Source organism: Sturnus vulgaris, chromosome 1, assembly GCF_052056855.1.
Source record: "Sturnus vulgaris isolate bStuVul1 chromosome 1, bStuVul1.hap1, whole genome shotgun sequence".
NCBI classification, from domain to species: Eukaryota; Metazoa; Chordata; class Aves; order Passeriformes; family Sturnidae; genus Sturnus; species Sturnus vulgaris.
The window spans coordinates 117469070-117488513 of record NC_142243.1 but is presented as its reverse complement, the minus strand read 5'-3'; the positions used below and the strand labels follow the sequence as shown (position 1 = coordinate 117488513).

The window sequence follows — 19444 nt, the reverse complement described above, 5'->3', positions numbered from 1 at the left end:
GTTTTTCTATGTTGAATGTTTTTTGTGTGATGGTATCAACTGTAACAAACGAGTGGGAAATAGTATGATGACGCTTGAACTTTGAGAGACAAGAAGTGTTTGGTTAATACTTTATACAGCAAACTTTTCCAGTCAGCTTATGCAAGGAAGCGTGGCTTTACTGCTGAAGGGAAAAATGATTAAAATAGATGAAGTTTTGTTACAGACTATTTTTTTAGGGAGAAAATTGCCTGGCATTTAAACTTTCTTGCATAGCCTTTTATATATAAACATTTTAACTCAACTTACACTAATGCCTTTTAGAAGATATTTTTTTCTACTAGCAGCATGGGTTAATTTTTAGCCTGTGTGTAGGTTCATTGGCAGGATTGCTTCCTAAGATTTACTAAAAGATGTAAAATTAATTTTTTTCAAGTTGTTGAGGATAACAAACAAATTAGAGATGTTTACTATCAATTAGAGTGTTTTGTTTGGGGACCTTTCTAAAAGAACAAGTCCAAAAAATTGTGTTAAAAACGACAGCAAACTGGATGCCAAGTAGACCTAAATTTCCACAGCTGTTCACAGCATATGTGTACAGGGCAGGCACTGGTCGGTTTGCATAACCTTCCTCACACTGTGTGTACTTTAATCTTTGTGTCTGACTGTGACACTTAGAAGAAATATCTTTTGAGACTATGTAGTAATTGTCTTTCTGTCGTCACCAGATTATATCTGGACTTTATTAAAAGAACCAGAACTGTGGTAGCACTTTCTGTGATGCAAGTGTATCCAAGTAGGAGTTGAAATAAAATGTGATTTCACCTGATAATACCTGATGGCTGAGTAGCAGCCTTCATCCTTCTCTCTTCTGCCCCCATGGTAAAAAGAACTGTTTCTTTTGCCCAGTGAAAGATGGAGTGCAACAACTAGATCCAAAAATGCATCTGTTCTATTCATGCTTTATTTTGATTACCCAAATCCAAAAATAAAACTTTCCGGTACTAATCTTTTTGTTGCTGCAGTTTTCACAGCTGTCTGAAATTGCATTCCTGTATCAGAGAGGATGCAAAGGTGGGGCTGGGACTGTCTCATTTCTCCAGCTGACTGGCTTGTCTACTGGGCTGCAGCTGTGCTATGACTGACCCAGTACACTGGCATATTTCATGAACTGAAACGTGCCAGCAGAACAGGTGATGAATCTCTCTCATCTAAGAATAGCAGGTTTGGTTATTACCTTTATGGACACTTGAATTCTCCCAGATGGAACAGAGTTGTCCTACACTTTAAGGTGGTTTGTACACAATCCTAATAGAGAGAAAGAGCAGGCCATATGCCTTCTAAAGAGTGTGTGTGTGTGTGTAGTTCTTTAAGGCTCCAATCTTCTGTAAGCAAGGCCAGAGGGTCCTGCTGCTCAGAAAGCAGCACGATCTCATTAGAAGACATTTTCTCATATATAATACATTTGCTCATATACTCTGTTATCCTTTTCAGGAGAAAATATAAGTTTTAAACTATCTTGTACTGAATGGTTCTTTTTGACTGTCACTAAGCAGAAGGGAAATATCTGCCCAGTGATCTTGGCTTTTGTGAATCCAGGGAAGGACCTAGTTTTTACCCAGAGTTGAGGATTCCACTTGTGATCACCATATACGAATTTTAAATTAAAACTCAGAACCCTTACCAGCCTAGACAGGACTTAATTCATCAACATGAAGTCTTCATTCTGTAAAATGTGGTTGTATTACCTTTCAAACACATGCCTCTGGAAATGGATCTTGAAATAGTATTCATATAAACAAGCCTGAGGAGTTTCATTTCTTTTAAGCACAATTTTATACAACTATTTTAGTTTCTGTTTCACTATATCATCACTACTCTTGAATTCTTTTACCATTTCAAAGAGTTTGGGATTAATTTAGTTACAACATTAGTATTAAAAAAATCTTTCATAATGTCATTTAAACTATACTCATACTTTTTATGGCAGAAGAAATATGTTCTTAAGAACTGCTTACAGAAAAGTTGTTTAAAAATTATTTAACGTTGTGATATGATACTTTTCTCATCACTATCTTTTTTCTGATATCCTTTGTAATCAGAAACTGCATAAGTATATGATGCTTGTGTGATGAATTTTAATCTAACTTTATATGGTAGAGCCCTTCAGAATATATATATTTTTTTCTCCATTTGTACTATGCTAATGACTTTGGAGTTTAAAGGTCACTGTAAAGCACAATGTGTTGGCTGAAGGAGCCCATGCAATTTTAATAGTGCTTAGCAGGCTGGTGAAAAGAGCAGTCTTTAACAGTATGCATGGTCTGTGGGAGTTACTGCTTTATGATGTGCAGACATTGAAGGAAGAATGCCAGTGGACTGGAAAGTTGTTACAGCTTAATGATATCCTGCAGTTCAATAAATGCCAAGGCAAACCAACCGTGCTCATTTTCAACCTAGGATAAATTGATTTTGTGATAATTTCTTACATGATTAAATAACATCTTATGTCAATATGATTATTTTCTCCTGCTAGTCATGTAACAGCTTGTCTATGGAGACTTTTCCTTTTCAGTGCACTTTGCTTTTGCCCTGAGAGGTTTATGCACCATGAGCAGGTATATAGCAATGAAATGTAATTAAAAATTTGTTGTCTGTGTGGGTGGGTTTTTGTTTTCATCTTTCCCCCTCCCCCCTCCTTGCCTCCATGCCATCAATTAAATCCAGCATTAACCATCCTCAAAATAACAAGATATTTACGGGAGTGGGTTGTTTGGGTTTTTAGGAGATATTCTCAGGATATCTAGAGATCAGCATTCTGCCACTGGTGGTGGGTATAAGCTTAAGCCCAAAGCACAGTATTAATATTTGTTAAGATATTTCAGGAAAGAATGCACATTGCAAATGTCAACATATTGTAATGCAGAAGTAAAATGAAAATTGCCTAGAGAATGTTAATTGCTTAGAAGTTGTGGCACATGGAAAATAAGCTTTGAAATTACTACTTTCTTCTTCTAATAATTTAATGTTAACCGTAAAACTGTCCAAACCGATAGAGTTTTCTCTCTCCTCTAATTTCATTGCATCCTTTTTTTCCCCCTTTTTCTTGCAGAATAATAGAATATATTGTTTAATATGGACTATGAGTGTTCAGTCTATCTTCCAGATTTTAATGAAGTATCTTTGCAGGGAAGAGAGACAAAAGAAATTAAATCCTCCATTTTTTGAGGTGACGTGCTTTGAGGTTTTTTTTTTTGATGTGTGCATATGATCTTCCCAAAAAGCTGAATTTGACCTAGTTAAACTTAATTTGTGAACTTAGAGGTTTAAAGCACTCCTATCTACCCTGAATAAAACAAATACAGCATTATCTGTTTGACTGCAAGCTCTCCATGAGTGCTGCCTTTTGAAGATACCTAGTTTGTTTTGTTGAAGTTACTACTTACATTGTAATATTTCACAGAAACTGTAATAGTATTGGTAGTGCTTGGGTGTGTTAAATAGAAACTCAGTTGAGGTAACCAGCATTGATAGGCTAAGCAGTGGCAAACACTAACTGAACTTTAGTGTCTTTAGTGGTATATGGAAGGGTTTCCTCTTAACTGAGTCATCCAGCATTGTGCTACAGCAGACAAAAGCACTTCACTTTGCTCTCTCTAGGTTTTTTTTGTTTACTTTTTTGTGCTGACATGTTGAATAGTGTTTTGTTGTTGGAAGGAGATGGTGAAAACTGGTCATAGAATGATAAATGGTTTGGGTTGGAAGGTACCTTTATCTAGTACCAACCCCACTGGCATGAGCACTTTCCACTAGACCAGGTTGCTCAGTGCCCTATCCAACCTGGCTTGATCCAGCCCATAGCACTGTTACCATGTACCAGCTCTTCTCCTGTGGTGCTATGTACTGAAAAATTCAAATCACTATGTTCTTCAAAGTGCAAATGCATTCAGGGCACAACATGTATCCTGCCAAGTGCATTGAGGAAACAATTAAATTGATCTCTTACAGTCTGTTTTGTTCTTCCCATTTCCTTTCTTTAGAGAAAGCTCCCATTTTGCACTTTCCATAATGCTAGAATTAGGCAAAGATTAGGTTTTGGAAAGGCTACAGTACACGTCACTGAACTATGCCTTTCTGGTTCTCTCTTCTAGGGGTATTTTTTTGTCTTTCTGTTTCACTTATGTCTTTTTCCGACATATATGTCATTTGGCTCATTTAAATAAATACACAGGAAAAAAAAATAAAATTCATTGGAAATCCACTATAAACTCCAGAGTTTAATACAGTGGAATTGTAGTGAATCTTGTGGTTTAAAAGAAAGAAGACATTAGAGTAACAGATCTGCAGATTGTTTATGTGGATTCAGCTTACTTTCTTCCTAGTATTTCCTGTGATTACTGATTTTGAGATATGACCAGGAATTAAGTGTAATGCTTAGGGTATACTGTAGAATGAACATGGTTTATAACTAGATAGAGCTGGTGCTGTTGGACAGTCTGAAATAACAAGTTCCATCTTCCTGCTTTTATTAAGTAAATTGTGTATATATCTGTAATGGAAACACCTTACAAGATCTGTCAGGGAGTTGGAGAATTTCATATTTACAAACCCAATCTGGTTTGAAACTGCTGTCCTCTTGGGAGCAAATAGTGGAAGGTTTTACAAACACCTACTGAAGGAAGAGAAAAATATGTGAGAATTCTTGTGCTTTATTTTGGAATTTGAATGCCCAGACTTGTCTTCCTCTGAAATAAATAATTTAACTTCATGAATACCAACAAAGGGAACTTAATGCTTTCAGCAGATTCTAGTACTAAAATAACAATTCTTCAGGAAAAGATTTTTTTTTTATAAGCAGCATTATTTCAACCAGTAACTTTCATAAACTTGAGATTGCCATGCCAGTTTCCATTAGTTCACCATGTATGCATTAAGTATACCAAAACAAGTGGAGTGTACTATGCCAGGTGTGATGGCAGTGCCTAGAGTAACACAGTATTGACAGTAATACTTTTACTTTGGTCACAGTGTGGATGGAGAAACTGGTTTGGTTTTCAAGAAAATTTTAACACTCCACTTAAAAATCAGTTTTAGTTTCATGCTCAGTTGGTATTTGCACCTCCGACATAAGTTGTAATAGCTTTGTGTCTGAATTGTCTGCTATGTTTGAAAAAATACTGCATTTTTTGAACAACATTTCTTCTTCATTCTCTTCATTTCCTTTTGCAAAGTAATACTGAATTTAATCAGAAAATGTTCTTAGCTGATTGTGTCAGAGCTTTGTGCGGATTTAAATTATTCAGTCTGTAGTAAAACTTGCCTGAGTTATTTTCAGGTAAATATCTGATTAATTCTAAATTCCCTGTGGATTTCTGTAGCCCAGAGTCCCGTCTGTTTTAAAATAAATACATTTAAGAAAAAATTCTATGCTTCAATGGATTTTTCAGACAAGGACTGAAGCAAGTCCTTATAAATAGCAGAGTTCATAAACCGTGGGTAAGAGTCTCTGTGCATTAAGGTATAAATTTGAAGCTGTGCATCATCAAAGGTGTGCTGTGAGGGTTCCAGCATATTTCGGTTAATAACTTCTCTTACTCTGGAGTCCAGACTGACCTGTGTATTAAAATAGAAAGTCATGTAAATAATAGTGGTGAATAGTACAGGTGGAATCTTAGTTTAGTTTTATTGGTTGAAAAAGCCTTCTTTTTTAAGCATTTCAGCTAGTGACTTCCAAGACTATAAAAATTGCTAAATATACTTATGCAAAAAATGATTCTGTTAAAATTTGAATGGACTTATATCTTGAGTATGGGCAGAGAAATGTCCTCATTGAGGTACCTTATTTGAACAAGGCTGTCTGCAATCCCGTTATTACTGAGACCGATGGGTTATTTCCAGACCAACTTCCTGCTCTTTAGTAGAGAGCATTTTTAATTTTTTGTGACAGTTCATTTCCTGGAGAGTTAGTGCAGTTGTAAAGAGACTGAATTTGGAGTAAGAGTATGACGCAGGTGGACAATGTAACCTGGGAAGCTGTTGCTTAATCAAATTGCTGTTAAAAAGCAGAGTGAATTGTTGTGAACCACAGATAGGGCTATATAATGATTTCATACAACATACAGTAATGTCTTTTTTCCTTTTTTTGCAAGTCTCTAGTGTCTGTAGAAATATTAGTTTTGCAGGAACAGACTGAGTAGATTTAAACAGCATTTTTATAAGTACAAAAGTATAGCTTAAAGAAATTAAATTGCAATTTTGCAATTTTGCAAGGATGTTGGAAGATTTAAAATTCCAGCCTGCTTGGCAGGATTATATTCAAGCTGTACTGAGGTGTCTTTGAAACTTGACATATTTCCTAACAGCAATGTGACAAGTAGTTTTGAAAAATTTGGGGAAGTCATTGTGTTTGTTCTATGCCATATTTTGTCAGCTGCTCTTTGAGAAATTTGTGCTTTGAAAATAACACTTTATTTGTGGTTACTGTGCTTTTGGAGAGATGCATACACCCCCTTCTGAGTGTAACTAAAAAAGGAACTGATTTGTCCAACAAATACAATTTGAGTTGAGCAAGGATAATGTGATCAGCCATATATTTGTGCCTCAAACTAAAAATTCCACATCAGCATGCCAGGCTAACATAGGAAGAGCTTCCTTACAACCAGTGAAAGTAATTTTGACCATCTCACCTTAACGATGGCTGCCTTCTTCCCCCAAATATCTACTTGATGGAAGTAGTGGAATGGGGGGGAAGAGGGAAGTTCTCCCTGAGTATTGCTGTAGCTTTAAACACAGTTAGTTAGAACTAACTGTGCAAAGAAACATCAAAGAATATGTTAGGGAAAGCAATATACCTCTTTTGGAGAAAGGATAGAAATATAATCTTCATAAATTAGTCTTGCTTTTTCTTCAATGACACTTTTGTTGGATTCTTGTTTTAGTTCCTCACAGGCCATCCAGAAAAGCATGTTTTCCTCGCTGAATTCTGTTCGTAGAAATTCACGGAAAGCATTTCTGCCAGCTGGAGTAAGCATCAACTTGTCAAATGATTGAGCCCAGGCATTTACTTCTTCGAGAGTGGGAGCAGGGCTTAAGGAGGAAGAAGAGCAAAAGAAGAGAGAAATGAATGATTGTTACTCAAGCTGTTTGCAGCTGGCAGGAAGCATCTGCCATCACAATGGAATAAAATTGTAAGGTTCATGGGGTTCTGATTCCTCACTGGAACTACCCAAGTGCAAACTCTTGTAAACACATTTATAAGATGGTTTTTGAAAGTGTGCTTATCAAAAGCTCTGATGCAGGTGATTGCTGTGATGCAGAAATTGCCATTTACTGCTCAGAACAATTGCAACAAAGAAGTACCTGTACAACAGCTGGACATTTTTTCTATCTCTAATATTCTTTGTTAAATTGTGGTTAAAAATTAAATGAATATACATATAAAGAAGCAATGATTCAGACACTCTGAAAGGTACCCACCTGTATGTTACCATTTTGCAGGTGCTTTTACCTGTTTGAGCATTTCTGAAGAAACTGTTGCCTGACTTTTGAGAGGTTCAAAGCTCCACTTTAATATTTTTATAAGGCTGGGCACTGCCGGTTAAGCTTATTGCATACTTGCTGGGTGGGAACAGGATGTATTTTTAAATTACTTCAGGAGAAAGGGAGGCAGTTTACAATACTGGTTTTAATTTGTCATGAGAGTGGGGATGTGCTTATGTGCTGCCTATAAATAAAGTAAAAAATGGTAGATCACACATTTGGTTCATTAGAAGATAAAAAAACAGGTGACTTGCAAATTGAGTGTAAATGAAAAATAAATTATAGTTATTTTCATATTTCAGGTAAATCATTGCAATTACTTAGTATGGTTTGTTGGGTTTTTTTTCATTTTAGCTTGACAGAACGCTTAATAAAGACCATACCTTTCCTCACAGTTTGGAATACCCTCTGCTTGGAGTTCATGAGATGTTCTCCTTGCTCTCTCTTCTTCTTGATTTCTAACAGTAAGACTGCAAAGTACCAAACAAAGTTTTAGTCAACTTTATAGAGAAAAAGGTTGAACATACACCATATACTTTTCATTCTAAACTAAAAAAAAACCTCTAAAAGGACAAAAGCTAATGATAGGCACATTACCCATAGTTACAAGTGTATAAACCTTGAGTGTAGCTGAAAGCTGTTTAATATTCTCTAATAAAGATTTTCTACAGAAGGAACTATGTTCCATAAAATATCTCAAGTTGAAGGAATCCATCAGGATCCAAATCTATAAATACACACACAAGTATATATATGTATGTGGGATATATATGTATACATGCATACCCTTTGTCACATATCAAATCTCTTCTCCATTGATTTTTGTATTGTGTATGCTCAGTGCAATGCCTTTATTTAAGCTGGATGTGATGCACTGGTTTTATGTGAGTTAGATTTCGAGGTAGGTGGGTTTGGATTTGTTTCCTTTTTTTTTTCTCCTCGGCTGTGATGAGTGAGGGCCCAGACTCTGGTTTGGAGTGGTGATAACGCTGTTACAGGACAGAAGTTCGGAAGCAGGACACAAGATTTAAGTGAGCTAACGACTTCTGTATGTGATGTTGGAAGGGTGAGCATCTTTCAGAGTTCAGATGTAGATACAGCCACATTATGTGGTGATTGATTGCATCTTAGGAAATTGCTAATGCATGCGTCAAAATGTGAGGTCTGGAGCACAAAGAGCAGATCTATCATTGCTGAATATCGTTTTGACTATGTCTGAATGGAAACACTTGTTTGTAGCATTACAAAAACAAAGTTTGCTGCAATCACTAGTGATCACTGACAGTTTTTGATGTCCTGTGGAAGGGTAGCTGTCAACTTCTTTCATCAAATGTTAGTTAAGATAGCTCTAGTTTTTAAAAAATACTTTTGTAGTTGTAGATTATTCATTTTCATTTGAAACTGGATTTGAAAATATAAATATTTTTTAGGGAGTGGGGACTACATTCCAGTTCATCCAGGCTATGGTAGTTTAGTGAGAAATGCATGTGCATATAGGCATGCAGTCATAAAATCTGTAAAGCTGCTTAAAATAAGTCAAGAAGAAAAGATCCCAGTGAATAACCTGTTATTTATATGAAACGGGCCCTCCAGCTGAAACAAGGCAACACAGTCGCTATAACTTCTAGGGAAATATCAAACAATTTCTTCATTCGTATTTTACCTTTCTTTCATGCTAATGTTCCAAGTTTTGCTGCCTTAATCCCTAAGAATCTCATTTATCTCAAGGAAGGTTTTTTGTTGATTTTTCTGCCTGTTTTGCATTCTAAACACTTGGCCAAGTCCTATTTGCACCCTTGTTATTTAGTGGGAATCTCCTTCTCTGTCTTTGTCTGCTGTTAGTCCATAGTCTGCAGAGACCTGTTTTTCTCTTTGCCATGGCAGTCCCTGTGTTGAAGACCTAGGAAAGCTTGTGTATTACTAAAATGGAGAGCAAATACTGCAAACACGGTTTTTCAGCAACATCTGAACCACATGTTCAAGCCAATGAACTATCTCAACTTTTCAGGAAAATAAAGAGAAAAAGTAAGTAGTAATGCTAGTTCTTTATTCTGGTGGGTTATATGAGTCTCAAGCCTTTATTACCCCCTTTACCAGTGGTTCTGGCCTTTTTTGAGTATGTAAAGTGATATGTATTCCTCACATGCAGACAGGACGTGATACTCTTGTCAGAGCTATTTTTGGATTGAGGGGAACCAACAGATCCAATAGAAAGGAATACAGTCTTCATAGGATAATGCACAGAAAAGGAAAAAGACCAAAGAAATAACAAAAGCTTCCCTAAAAGAACATGCCATGCTTCAGAAAATTACATAGAGGCAGGCTCTTTCCCTAGAAATGTACAAGTAAACAATAAACTAGTGCAATACTGTATCCTCTTGGGATCTGTAAGAGTAACAGGCTGGAGGCTTGGGTTTGACTGTAAGAATGAACACAGGCTCGGAGCATCCAGCTGAGAGACTCATTTCAGTTCATTCTAAATCTACTATTAAGAATATGCTGAATATTGGATGTTCAGCAGCTCAGCTGCATGACTCATGGAGACTGTTATTTTTATTCCTATTCATAATTTTTCTGTTCCAAGAGCTTAGGCTATTTTGAGGAAATTGTCTATGAATGGGGAATATAAATAGCTTAATTACGGTTTGTTTTGCATTTCTTGCTACTAGAAAACAATTGTTAAAAAAAAAAATCAGAAATTATTTTAAAGCTGAAACAAGCTGGTCTGTTTCTGAGCCTGTATTGGTTTCCCAGATGATTCTGAAATGCAAATAGGAATTTTAAGCATCATGAAATTTGGGTACTTTCACAAACCCTATTGAGTAAATTGCTTTCTTTGAATTGTTTGAATAGTGAGATGCACAGAAAATGAGCATCCTGGAATATACCAGGTAAAATCGGGAAAAAAAAAAAAGAAAAAAAAAAAAGAAAAAAAAAGGCACTTTATCAACAATTTTAAAAGGTAAAACACAAATTTTACATACCATGACTTAGTAGATAAATGTGTCTTATTTTTTCCTTTAATGGAAAACCAATTTTGTGTAATGCAGCTCTGGACTGAGCCACTTGCAATTGCACTGGACAGCTGTTGAAGTGGCATTGGAATTTCTATGGGATGTTTTAACAAAGTTGCAATAGGTATCATACCTATATAGCAAACTGATCCTGTACAGGCAGAGTGTTAATATCTCTCTAAATTCCTGGTTTACCTCTAAGCACTTGCTGAAAAGCTTGGTAGGATCAGAGCCAGAGTTCTTGGCACCTCACAAAACCCCCCCCAAACCTCCAAACAGCATTTTGTCCTTGCAAAATATTCACTATTTGCATTAGGGAGGCCAGAATTTTGTGTGTCTTGGCTTCTGATCAGCTGAGTACCAATAGCAAGGAAATGATCAGTCTGTTCTTCCCTTGCCTTCTAATGGTGATCTCCAGAGCCTTTGCCACAGGTGCTATTGGAAAACAACATTAGTGGAATAGATTCTTAGCCCAGGCTGTAAAGTTATTTATGACCACTTCCCATCACCTCAGTGCCAGGTTTGCTTGCTCTGAAGTGCTTATGTGGTGGATAGTGAATTTCTAAGCATTCCACTTGCTGTCAGTGTTTTGGCTGAACTCTATGGCTGTTTAAGACTTTGTTTATTTGAATGTAAGTTCTACTCTCATCTGTTAAGTAACATTTTGCCCTAAACAGGTACAGGGTTTTTGAGTATGGGAAGATTTACTTCAGTTTAGAATGAAATCACTTGGATCTGGCAGAGCTTGGAAGAAAGTGAGCACATTGTTAATTTAAGGAATCAAGTGATTCCTTCTTTTTTGCATTGATTGATAAATTTTTCTTCCTTAACTGGAATGTGACTTTTGTAATGGGAGTTTTTCTGAACTTTTTTATGCTTAGCTCTTCATCTTCAGGAAATACACACAATGTTTAAAGTTTCTGGTCCCAGTGATTATCTTCATACAATTTGCAGATGCTGTGATTTGGCAGTACTAATTAATGACAACATCCAATTACCTTCAGGGGAAGAGTGCTGGGCACCTGGTTATTAATTTTCTGACCTACAAATCTTTCCACCTTCTCCTAATTCCATTTAACACTTTCTGTGCTGCTTGTCAAGTCCTAAATCTAAAGCTGGGACATATTCTGGTATTGCTTTTAGTTTTTAGTGGGAGCCTTGGTGAAGCTCAGTGCTGAGGAGACCCTGTCCAGAACAAAATAGACATTACACAGTATTGACAAAAAAAGAACAATAGAGATACTGTACAGATAATTCTTTTAAAATCTGTTATCTGTCATTTCAGTGGCAGAGGAAAGAAGGAGTACACTGGAGTAGAGGGTTGTGTCTAGTAGTAGAGCACAGGTATCTCTTTGTGTCCCAGACCTGCAGAATTACACAAATGCTTTCTTTGGCTTATGTCGTCCAATGCGGGACTATGTGTTCCTTCCCTGCTATTCTGTTCCCTAGAGGCTTGAATGAGAGGGGTTACCATGAGCAGCTGCAGCAACAGCACCAACAAAAGCAGCAGGCATTGGACCCTCGATTTCCTGTGCTGAGCTGAGCCTGTGCAGCACCTGGGGTCTCCGGGGTCGTAGCCATCTGCCTTTTGCGTATCTCCGTCCTCTCTGATCCCATGGGCTGCAAGCAACAAAGGAAGGGGGAAGTAAGAAACATCTCTGTCTTTTTTCTTTTTTTTGTTTGCTTTATAACTCTTACCCAGAAGTGCTGAAGGCCACAGCCTCAAAGGAACTGAAAAGCTAAATCACTGATTTTCCCCCCATGGAAGTTCTTAGGTTTTGAATCCTTTGGAAGATTCACTCATTGAAGTGCTGTGATGGAAGGCAAAGGGCTAATGAATTCTTCACGTGCCTGGGAATATAATGAGAAGGGAGTGGTAATGCAGAGAACAAAAGATACAAGTGAGGGGTCTTGGAGAGCTAGAGCTCTTGGCACAGAGGTATATAAGCCTAGGAGTTGAAAAGGGTTTCCTGAGGTTTTGACTTCAAGGCCATCCTAAAGAAAATGGTACAAAATAGAAGTAGTTAGGGCCTCTTTTTTCCCCTTTTTTTTTTCTTTCACTTGATTAGCCAATGCACAGGCTTCATAATGCTTGAGTTAGACACCTGAGCTCTCCTGAAAATCTGGCCTTTGGTGAGTATTGAGGATGTCTCAAATGTGCTGGTTCCCTTTGTAGCAAAAAAGAAAGGGCCAATGCTCATTTCTCCATTAAAGGTCTGACTGCCACAGTTTTTAAATACGTTTTTGTCTGTGCTTCTGTGAAGATGAGGAGGGAACACAAAACTAGATGATAGTAAGTACATGGTTTTCACTGAGCCCCTCAACTGAAGACAGCGTGAAACAATTTTTGGTGGATGCACTGGTTGGTTTTTTTGCACAGTTGTAGAAAGCCTTTTTGGAGACTGCATTTTGCAGATTGTGCAGATAGGGGGTGTTGGTGAAACGACAAGTCCTCTTGAAGTCCCTGTTTGTTTCTGACCTCTCTCTGAGCTTCACATTTGCTCTACAGCACTTAATAGTGCTCTCCCTATTATGCTGAAAGTTGTGCCATATGTAAGTGACAGATGTCTTTGAGAAATGAAATGCTAGCTTGTATAAATATGAGTATAGCTTCCTTCATTTTATTTGTCTTTGATTTTTGGATGCATAGCTAGTCATCCTCTGTGTCATGAGATCCCTTTGTGTGTAGGTTTGTTTCAGCTTGCCTTCTTTTGAGGCCATGACAATTGTAGGGGAATTAAAATTAACTGCTACCAATTTTGAGGTTTTTTTAAAAAAATCTATAATATCAGACTTGAATCTAATGAGATAAATACTTAGAGGTTAAAAGTTGCTTTCTTTTCTAAAATGTTCATCCAGGTTTAGGAAATGCTGCTGTTTTAACTTGAGGGGCAACGTACAGGTGGCATCATGGACTCGACAGAACTGTCAGGAGAACAAAGAATGTTATTTTAGCAGAGTGCAGCATTACATTTTGCTGCACTTTGGCTACTGTGGTTTTTTTTAATGTTGAATTTATTTCTGTCTTATAGAGCTTAATAGTTCTTGTATTTGTGAGAACCACCCACTCTCCCAAGAGACAAATGCATGACACGGTAGCAGAAGATGCACCTGTGTAGCAGGAGGAATAAAATACAAGAACAACAATATAGATGGAAACTATAACCCATTTTGAAACTCTGAAGGCCCAATCTGACAAGCAATGCCTAAATGGCCAAAAATAGAAAATCAGAAAAATAACATGGCTTCCAAGTGCCCCTTCCCAACCTTTCTTGTTTCAAAATATGGAAGGATAACTAAAATGTAGAATGCATTTGTAGATTCAGATTTCTTTCTGTCAGCTTCAGATTCACATTAACTGAATGAATAAGTATTAATTTCCTTCCAGATACCTATATCTTTCTAAATGGAACATTTTCACCTTTCAATTAGAGAGTGATAGCTCTCTATTTTTGGAAGGATCATATATCTAACAATATTTCAGTCTGCTTTGGACAGTAAACAATTGTTATTGATTAGAAAAATGTAACTTGGATTCAGACATATGCTGTTTATATAGCCTTATACATCCACTCTTACTTCTGAGGTATTTTATGTTCACATATTCATATCTCTAATTCACATTAATAAAGAGTTAGCCTGGGCTAAATACAATCCAGGGTCAATGTTACAGGATGACAAGGTAGATAGCTGAGCAGTGGTGCAGGTTATTATAGAGTTGTAGAAACTCCTTTGGTTCACATAGTATTAAGTCCCATAGGATAAAACCGTGTCAGGCTGGTCAGGTTCACAGAACAAGCAATAAGTGATCTGTCTCAGCACTGTTTCCCTAACTTCAGAAGAGCCTTATTTTATGTATGTAGGTGTCTTTCTGCTGCTTCTAATATATCCAGAATTTCACTGTAGGACATGGAAGTTTTCCATCCCACTTTGCTGCTTCTTGCTGCAACCACCAGGGCCGTGTAATGAGCCTTGCCAGGCTGGTGTGAGTTGTGCTGTGTGCAGGAATGGGTAGTAGATTTATCAATTGCTCCAGTGAATATTATTTGTAAAATTAACAAAATTCCTTGCTCCTTTTTAGTACAGCCCACATTAGCAACAATTTAAGCAATTGCTTGATTGATTTGTGGAATTGAAGTGGTTATTATTTTGCCTTCAGTAGACTTCAAGCTCCTTCAGGGCAAAAAGGAGAGGGTGTTTTAGACCTCGTAGTGAAAAGGTCTTTTATTCATGTAATTTTACAGTTGTTAATTGTTGGGAAATCAGATTTCCAGACCTCTCTGAAGGTGCTATGGAAATGAAAAAATTGTATGAGAATCCGCTGTACTGGATGTTCTCTGTACTTTGAGAACTGGAGTCTGCCTTCTCTGTCCCCACCATCTGGAGCAGGAATGTACCTTGTGTGAAAATGGGTTAGAGAAGAAAACATAGAAGATTAGAAAACTGGAGATGGACTGCTTTCCTGCACATGTTTTTGAGGAATCCAAAAATACTTTTAGACTACTGATGGAATGATGTAAGATACCTCTAACCAAAGGCCTTCAACCCCTACCGTCTCATGCTCTGTTTATACTCAGTCTGGGTATGGTTTTAGCTAATTGTTGTGTATAACATGAACAGTCAGTAGGGTCTAATTTTGCTAATATTGAGTCACTTGAACAGGACAGTCAGTGTCTACATGGCAGGAGGGGGTTCTGTTGAACAGGTCCTCATAGTGGTGGCTGGACCACATGAGGCTCTGGGACCTGCATTACTTCTCAGATCCTACACGTTGCTGTCTCACTGGCCTTGGGACCACCCCAGTGCACACATGATCTATCCCTGGTGATTGTCTGGAGCTACAAAACATCTTCTGCCTCCCTAAATTGTGTACATGAGTCTATCCTGCATTATCATCTTTGCATCTTTAGGAAGTTTCTCCTGACTATGGACAAGTGACTGGCCACTTACATGTCTCCTCTGGCTACCTGCAGTCTGTGCAGAATTGGGCTGATTGTGTACCTTTGGAGTTTCTGGATTTCCTCCACCCTGGATATTAATCAGCACACTGGAACATAATTGTCTAGGCACAGTGGGTCCTGCCTGGAGGAATCCACAGAACCATCCAAATTCCACATGGAGAGTGCCAATTAGTCAAATACTTAAACGAGAACAGGGAGGTAGGAGTTGAGGTGATCAGCTTGTCTCCAGTCCCTTCATTGTTTCAAGTCAGTCTAATGTAGCATCTTTGCAGATGCCTAGGTACAGGGTTTCTGGATCTCCTAAGGAAAGAGATGTCCTTCTTTATGTAATGATAACAACAAATTTAGTCTATTATAAAATCATCCCTAAAGACCAATGAAACAAATATAGTGGAAAATTAATGACACATATTCTTCCTTCTTATCCTGCTTGATAGCATCTATGAATCATATTAAAAAGTATGTGTTTATATTATTGAATGCTAGTAAATAAATTTTTAAAAGTCCAAGGATTTAAGCGAGCATCTGAGATGCTACTTTTGGCAATAGTGGCAAAACTACTGTATGCCTTAAGAAGAATGTTGAGGTGGTGAAATAAGAATCTGTTGTACCTTTTTCACTCCAAAGCATACCTATCTGACATTCAGATTATGAAGCATTTCTCCATGTAACCTTATAAACACAAAGGAGTGTAAAGGTCAGGAGTGAAAATTATTTCCCTGGTTAAAAATACCTCAGGTGATATTTGGCTTAGTTGTAACATTTATAGTATTTGCTAATTTCTCAGCAGAAAGGTGGGCTACCAAGAAAATAGCATTCCCAAAGGAGGAATATTTAAAATCTAAGCCACAAATGTCAATTTAAATAACAAAACAAAATCTAAACCAAATAAAAAAAGCCCTAAACCCAGGAATATGCAGAAGATTGTAGATAAAACTTTATACTTTTATCCCCACTTTATGCTAAAACACAATGACATTTTTTCAGCTCAGAGTGCAAAGATTCTACTACTTAAACTTAATTACTGAGATGTAACGTTTGCTCCTTGTACACAAGTGTGCAAGAACTTTACCTTGTCCTCGGGGCTGATTTGCATGGCTACAGCATGAAGTTTCCCCAGTAACTCCACAGCCTGGGAAGCTCTGTGCTGGAGCACTAGCTGACAACCACTTGGAGTGAGGCACAGATGTGGATCATATAGTCCAGTTATTTTTCAGTAAATACTTCAGGCCTGATCCAAACTCCACTAAAGAAATGAAAGCCACCTCTTGGTGTCAGCAAGCTTTAGGTGAGGTTATGTAACTCTCACAGTTGCTGCTTTGACTTTGGATCCTCCCAGTAATGATAACCAGTGAGTTGGAAGAGATTCTGTTCTTAGCTACTAATGTCATAAGTGGCTTGCAACTGGGGTCAAGTTCCAAATAAATCTCTAAATCTATTTTTTAACAATTCAGATATATTTGGGGCTGCAACAAACTCCCACTGAAGCCTGTGGCAGTTCACTGTCAACTGAAATATGAACAGGAAACTTGATGCTCGTGCTTCTTCCTTTTCATTGACAAATGTGACAAGCAGGCTTTCTGCATCAAGCAGTGTGCTATTTTAGACAGAGAAGAATTCTAATATATGTTAATGAACTCGCCCACACATATGCACATGCTTTAGGCATAGTTGTCAGATTGCCCACTTAGTAGGTTAAGAGCAAGAGCTCCTCGAAAGTTATCTTGTATTACTGGAGATTTGGCACATTGTAGTGGGGTGGCTGAAATGGTTGAGATTTTGTGACTGCAAGACAGAGGTTAGAGAAAGGAGACTGGCAGCACATGGAATAAACTAGCTTTTTATGGCACTGCTGTGCCCAAGTCTTTTAAAGGTTTCAGTGGATGAAGTTGCAAGTGAAAGTGTTATCCTGTAACTAGCAGCTCTGGAACACTTTCATGTCAAATGTCCAGAAACTGAGTACCTTTGCTTGTTTTACTTAATTTATTTTTGCAGAGGAGCAGCAGCTCAGAGGAGCCAAGTTCATCTATCCAGCTGAAAGCATTGCTTTACATTTCAAAAGGAATGGCTGAAAGGGTATCACACCCACATAGTAACAGGCAATGGTGCCTTGATTGTGTCACCTGTAGTAGGTATTCTTCTACCAATGCCTTACATGTCTTCTGCTCGTTTTTCTTTGATATTCAGTTCTGCCCAGTTGGTCACCACATGAGGCCACTCTCTGCAAAAACTTCCTGCACTAAAGTCTTTCTCTGAATGTAATCTGACTTTCCTGTTAGAAACCTGGTTACTTAGGGCTTCAATGGGATTTTTGTGAGGTTTTGTTTGTTTGTTTGTGTTTGTTTGTTTGTTTTAGAGAGACGCCCTATATCTCCTCTGTATAAAGAATTTTAGTTTGGATTTTATTACAATAGACTTCATTGAAAATGTTACCCTAACATGTAATTAGCAGGGTCGCAGTCATTATTTCTCCTGTAATAAGGGAAAGACATGAAAGAATTCTTTACCAGTTGCATAGAAAAAGCAACAAAAGCAACCTGTTGTTTTTGTCCAGCTTATTATATGGATGCTATGACAGTGGAGCAGGATGAATGTAAATATGGCTACAACTTCATCCCTTGCTGAGTCCTTCACAAACTAGGTCACTGCAAACTGCAATTAAGTTAAATCAGTGTCAGGATCTTCTCCTCTGTACAGCACAAGCTGTCAGAATCTCTTGCCTTGTCTTCTGTGGCAGCTGGGGTCGGCCTCAGTGGATGTATGTCAGTCACACTGACACTCTCTTGGAAGAAAAACCAACATAAAACCCCACACTCTTCTCCAGTGCTGGGATTTTTACCACTGCTTCAACCCTGCTTTTCTGGCTCTGATGTCAGAGAAACTACCTGCTTCTAGTTTTTTTTTTATGCAGCTTGTTTTAAGAAACAATAACATTTAAAAAAATCATTCATCCTAATATTTTACAAACCTCTCTACTATGCAGTGGAACTGGTGCCTGTAGCAGTTTACTCTGCTCACTCCCATTATCTCCTCCTGAGTGCTTGGTTGCATTGTGCTTAATTATGAATGGCCTCCAAAAAGCCCGTTTTACTGTACTATGAAGTGACTCATATCACACAGAAGCTCTGACAACTCGCACCGGGTACTGGAGGCACATGGCGCTGTATTAGTCAGTGACTCATTTCACATTGTACTCGATGCTGAGATCTGACTCACATTGAACTGTGTGAGAAGCTGACTGACATTGTGCTGGTCTGAAAGCTGGTTTGAATCGGGATGACTCACCCTGGAGTGCATTAAGCGGTGATTCACACACTGTTTCCTATTGATTCCGATTGTCGCGATTCACTTCGGATTGTACTACGCTGGCATCTGGCTGCTCTGCAGGGCAGGCACTGTGATAGCAACCCTCTGCCTGGTGAGCTCGGCTGTAATGCCAGCCGGCAGCGTCAGCCAGGAGGAGTAGTATCAAAGCCAATTTAATGAAAGAAAGGTCAGAATTTGGCTTAGCACACATTCACTTTGGCCGTGACACTTTCTGAGCTTCTCTGCTTCACCTGGCTTTGGCAAGTTTCGAAAACAGCAAGTGGGGAGTAATGGACTTCAAGCTAAGAGTCCTCTTACTTCTGAATGCCAGATCTCCAGAGTATTTCCAAGACTTGCCGTCTCCTTTGTCATTTTTCTTAGTGACAAAAAGATGGGATGAATTTCCGTAAGTGACTGAGTACTGACAGTTTGCTTATATGCTTCAAGTTTATCGACATTTGACCTGAGCTCCAAGAGACACAGGCATCTTACAGCCTGAAAACTCCTTCCTGGTACTTTAAGCTGTGTCCTCAGACATCACTAGTCACTCTGAAATATGTTCACTGTTCTAAATGAGGAGTACAGAGGTGTGTAACAGCTTAGGTGATGCTTCCATGATTAAATATTTGTGACCCAGAGTAAAGA

The 19444-nt window shown here is 38.0% G+C and overlaps 1 protein-coding gene across 3 annotated transcripts in view; it reads right to left on the bottom strand.

Annotated features, from left to right (window-relative positions):
• Positions 1-4668: 4668 nt before the first annotated feature.
• Positions 4669-19444, bottom strand: part of RGS20 (regulator of G protein signaling 20) — a 34519-nt gene continuing 19743 nt past the window's right edge. For 2 of the 3 annotated variants that reach the window (XM_014881631.2, XM_088174998.1), the window contains 4 exons: positions 12004-12152; positions 7902-7988; positions 6831-7065; positions 4669-5592 (listed from right to left, as the gene is read on the bottom strand). In XM_014881631.2, coding sequence (XP_014737117.2) covers positions 5404-5592; positions 6831-7065; positions 7902-7988; positions 12004-12152 — 660 coding nt within the window. In that variant the 3' untranslated portion in view covers positions 4669-5403. Of the gene's footprint in view, positions 5593-6830; positions 7066-7901; positions 7989-12003; positions 12153-17926; positions 18042-19444 lie in introns of those variants that run through there. The other variant, XM_088175007.1, reaches the window with a different exon arrangement.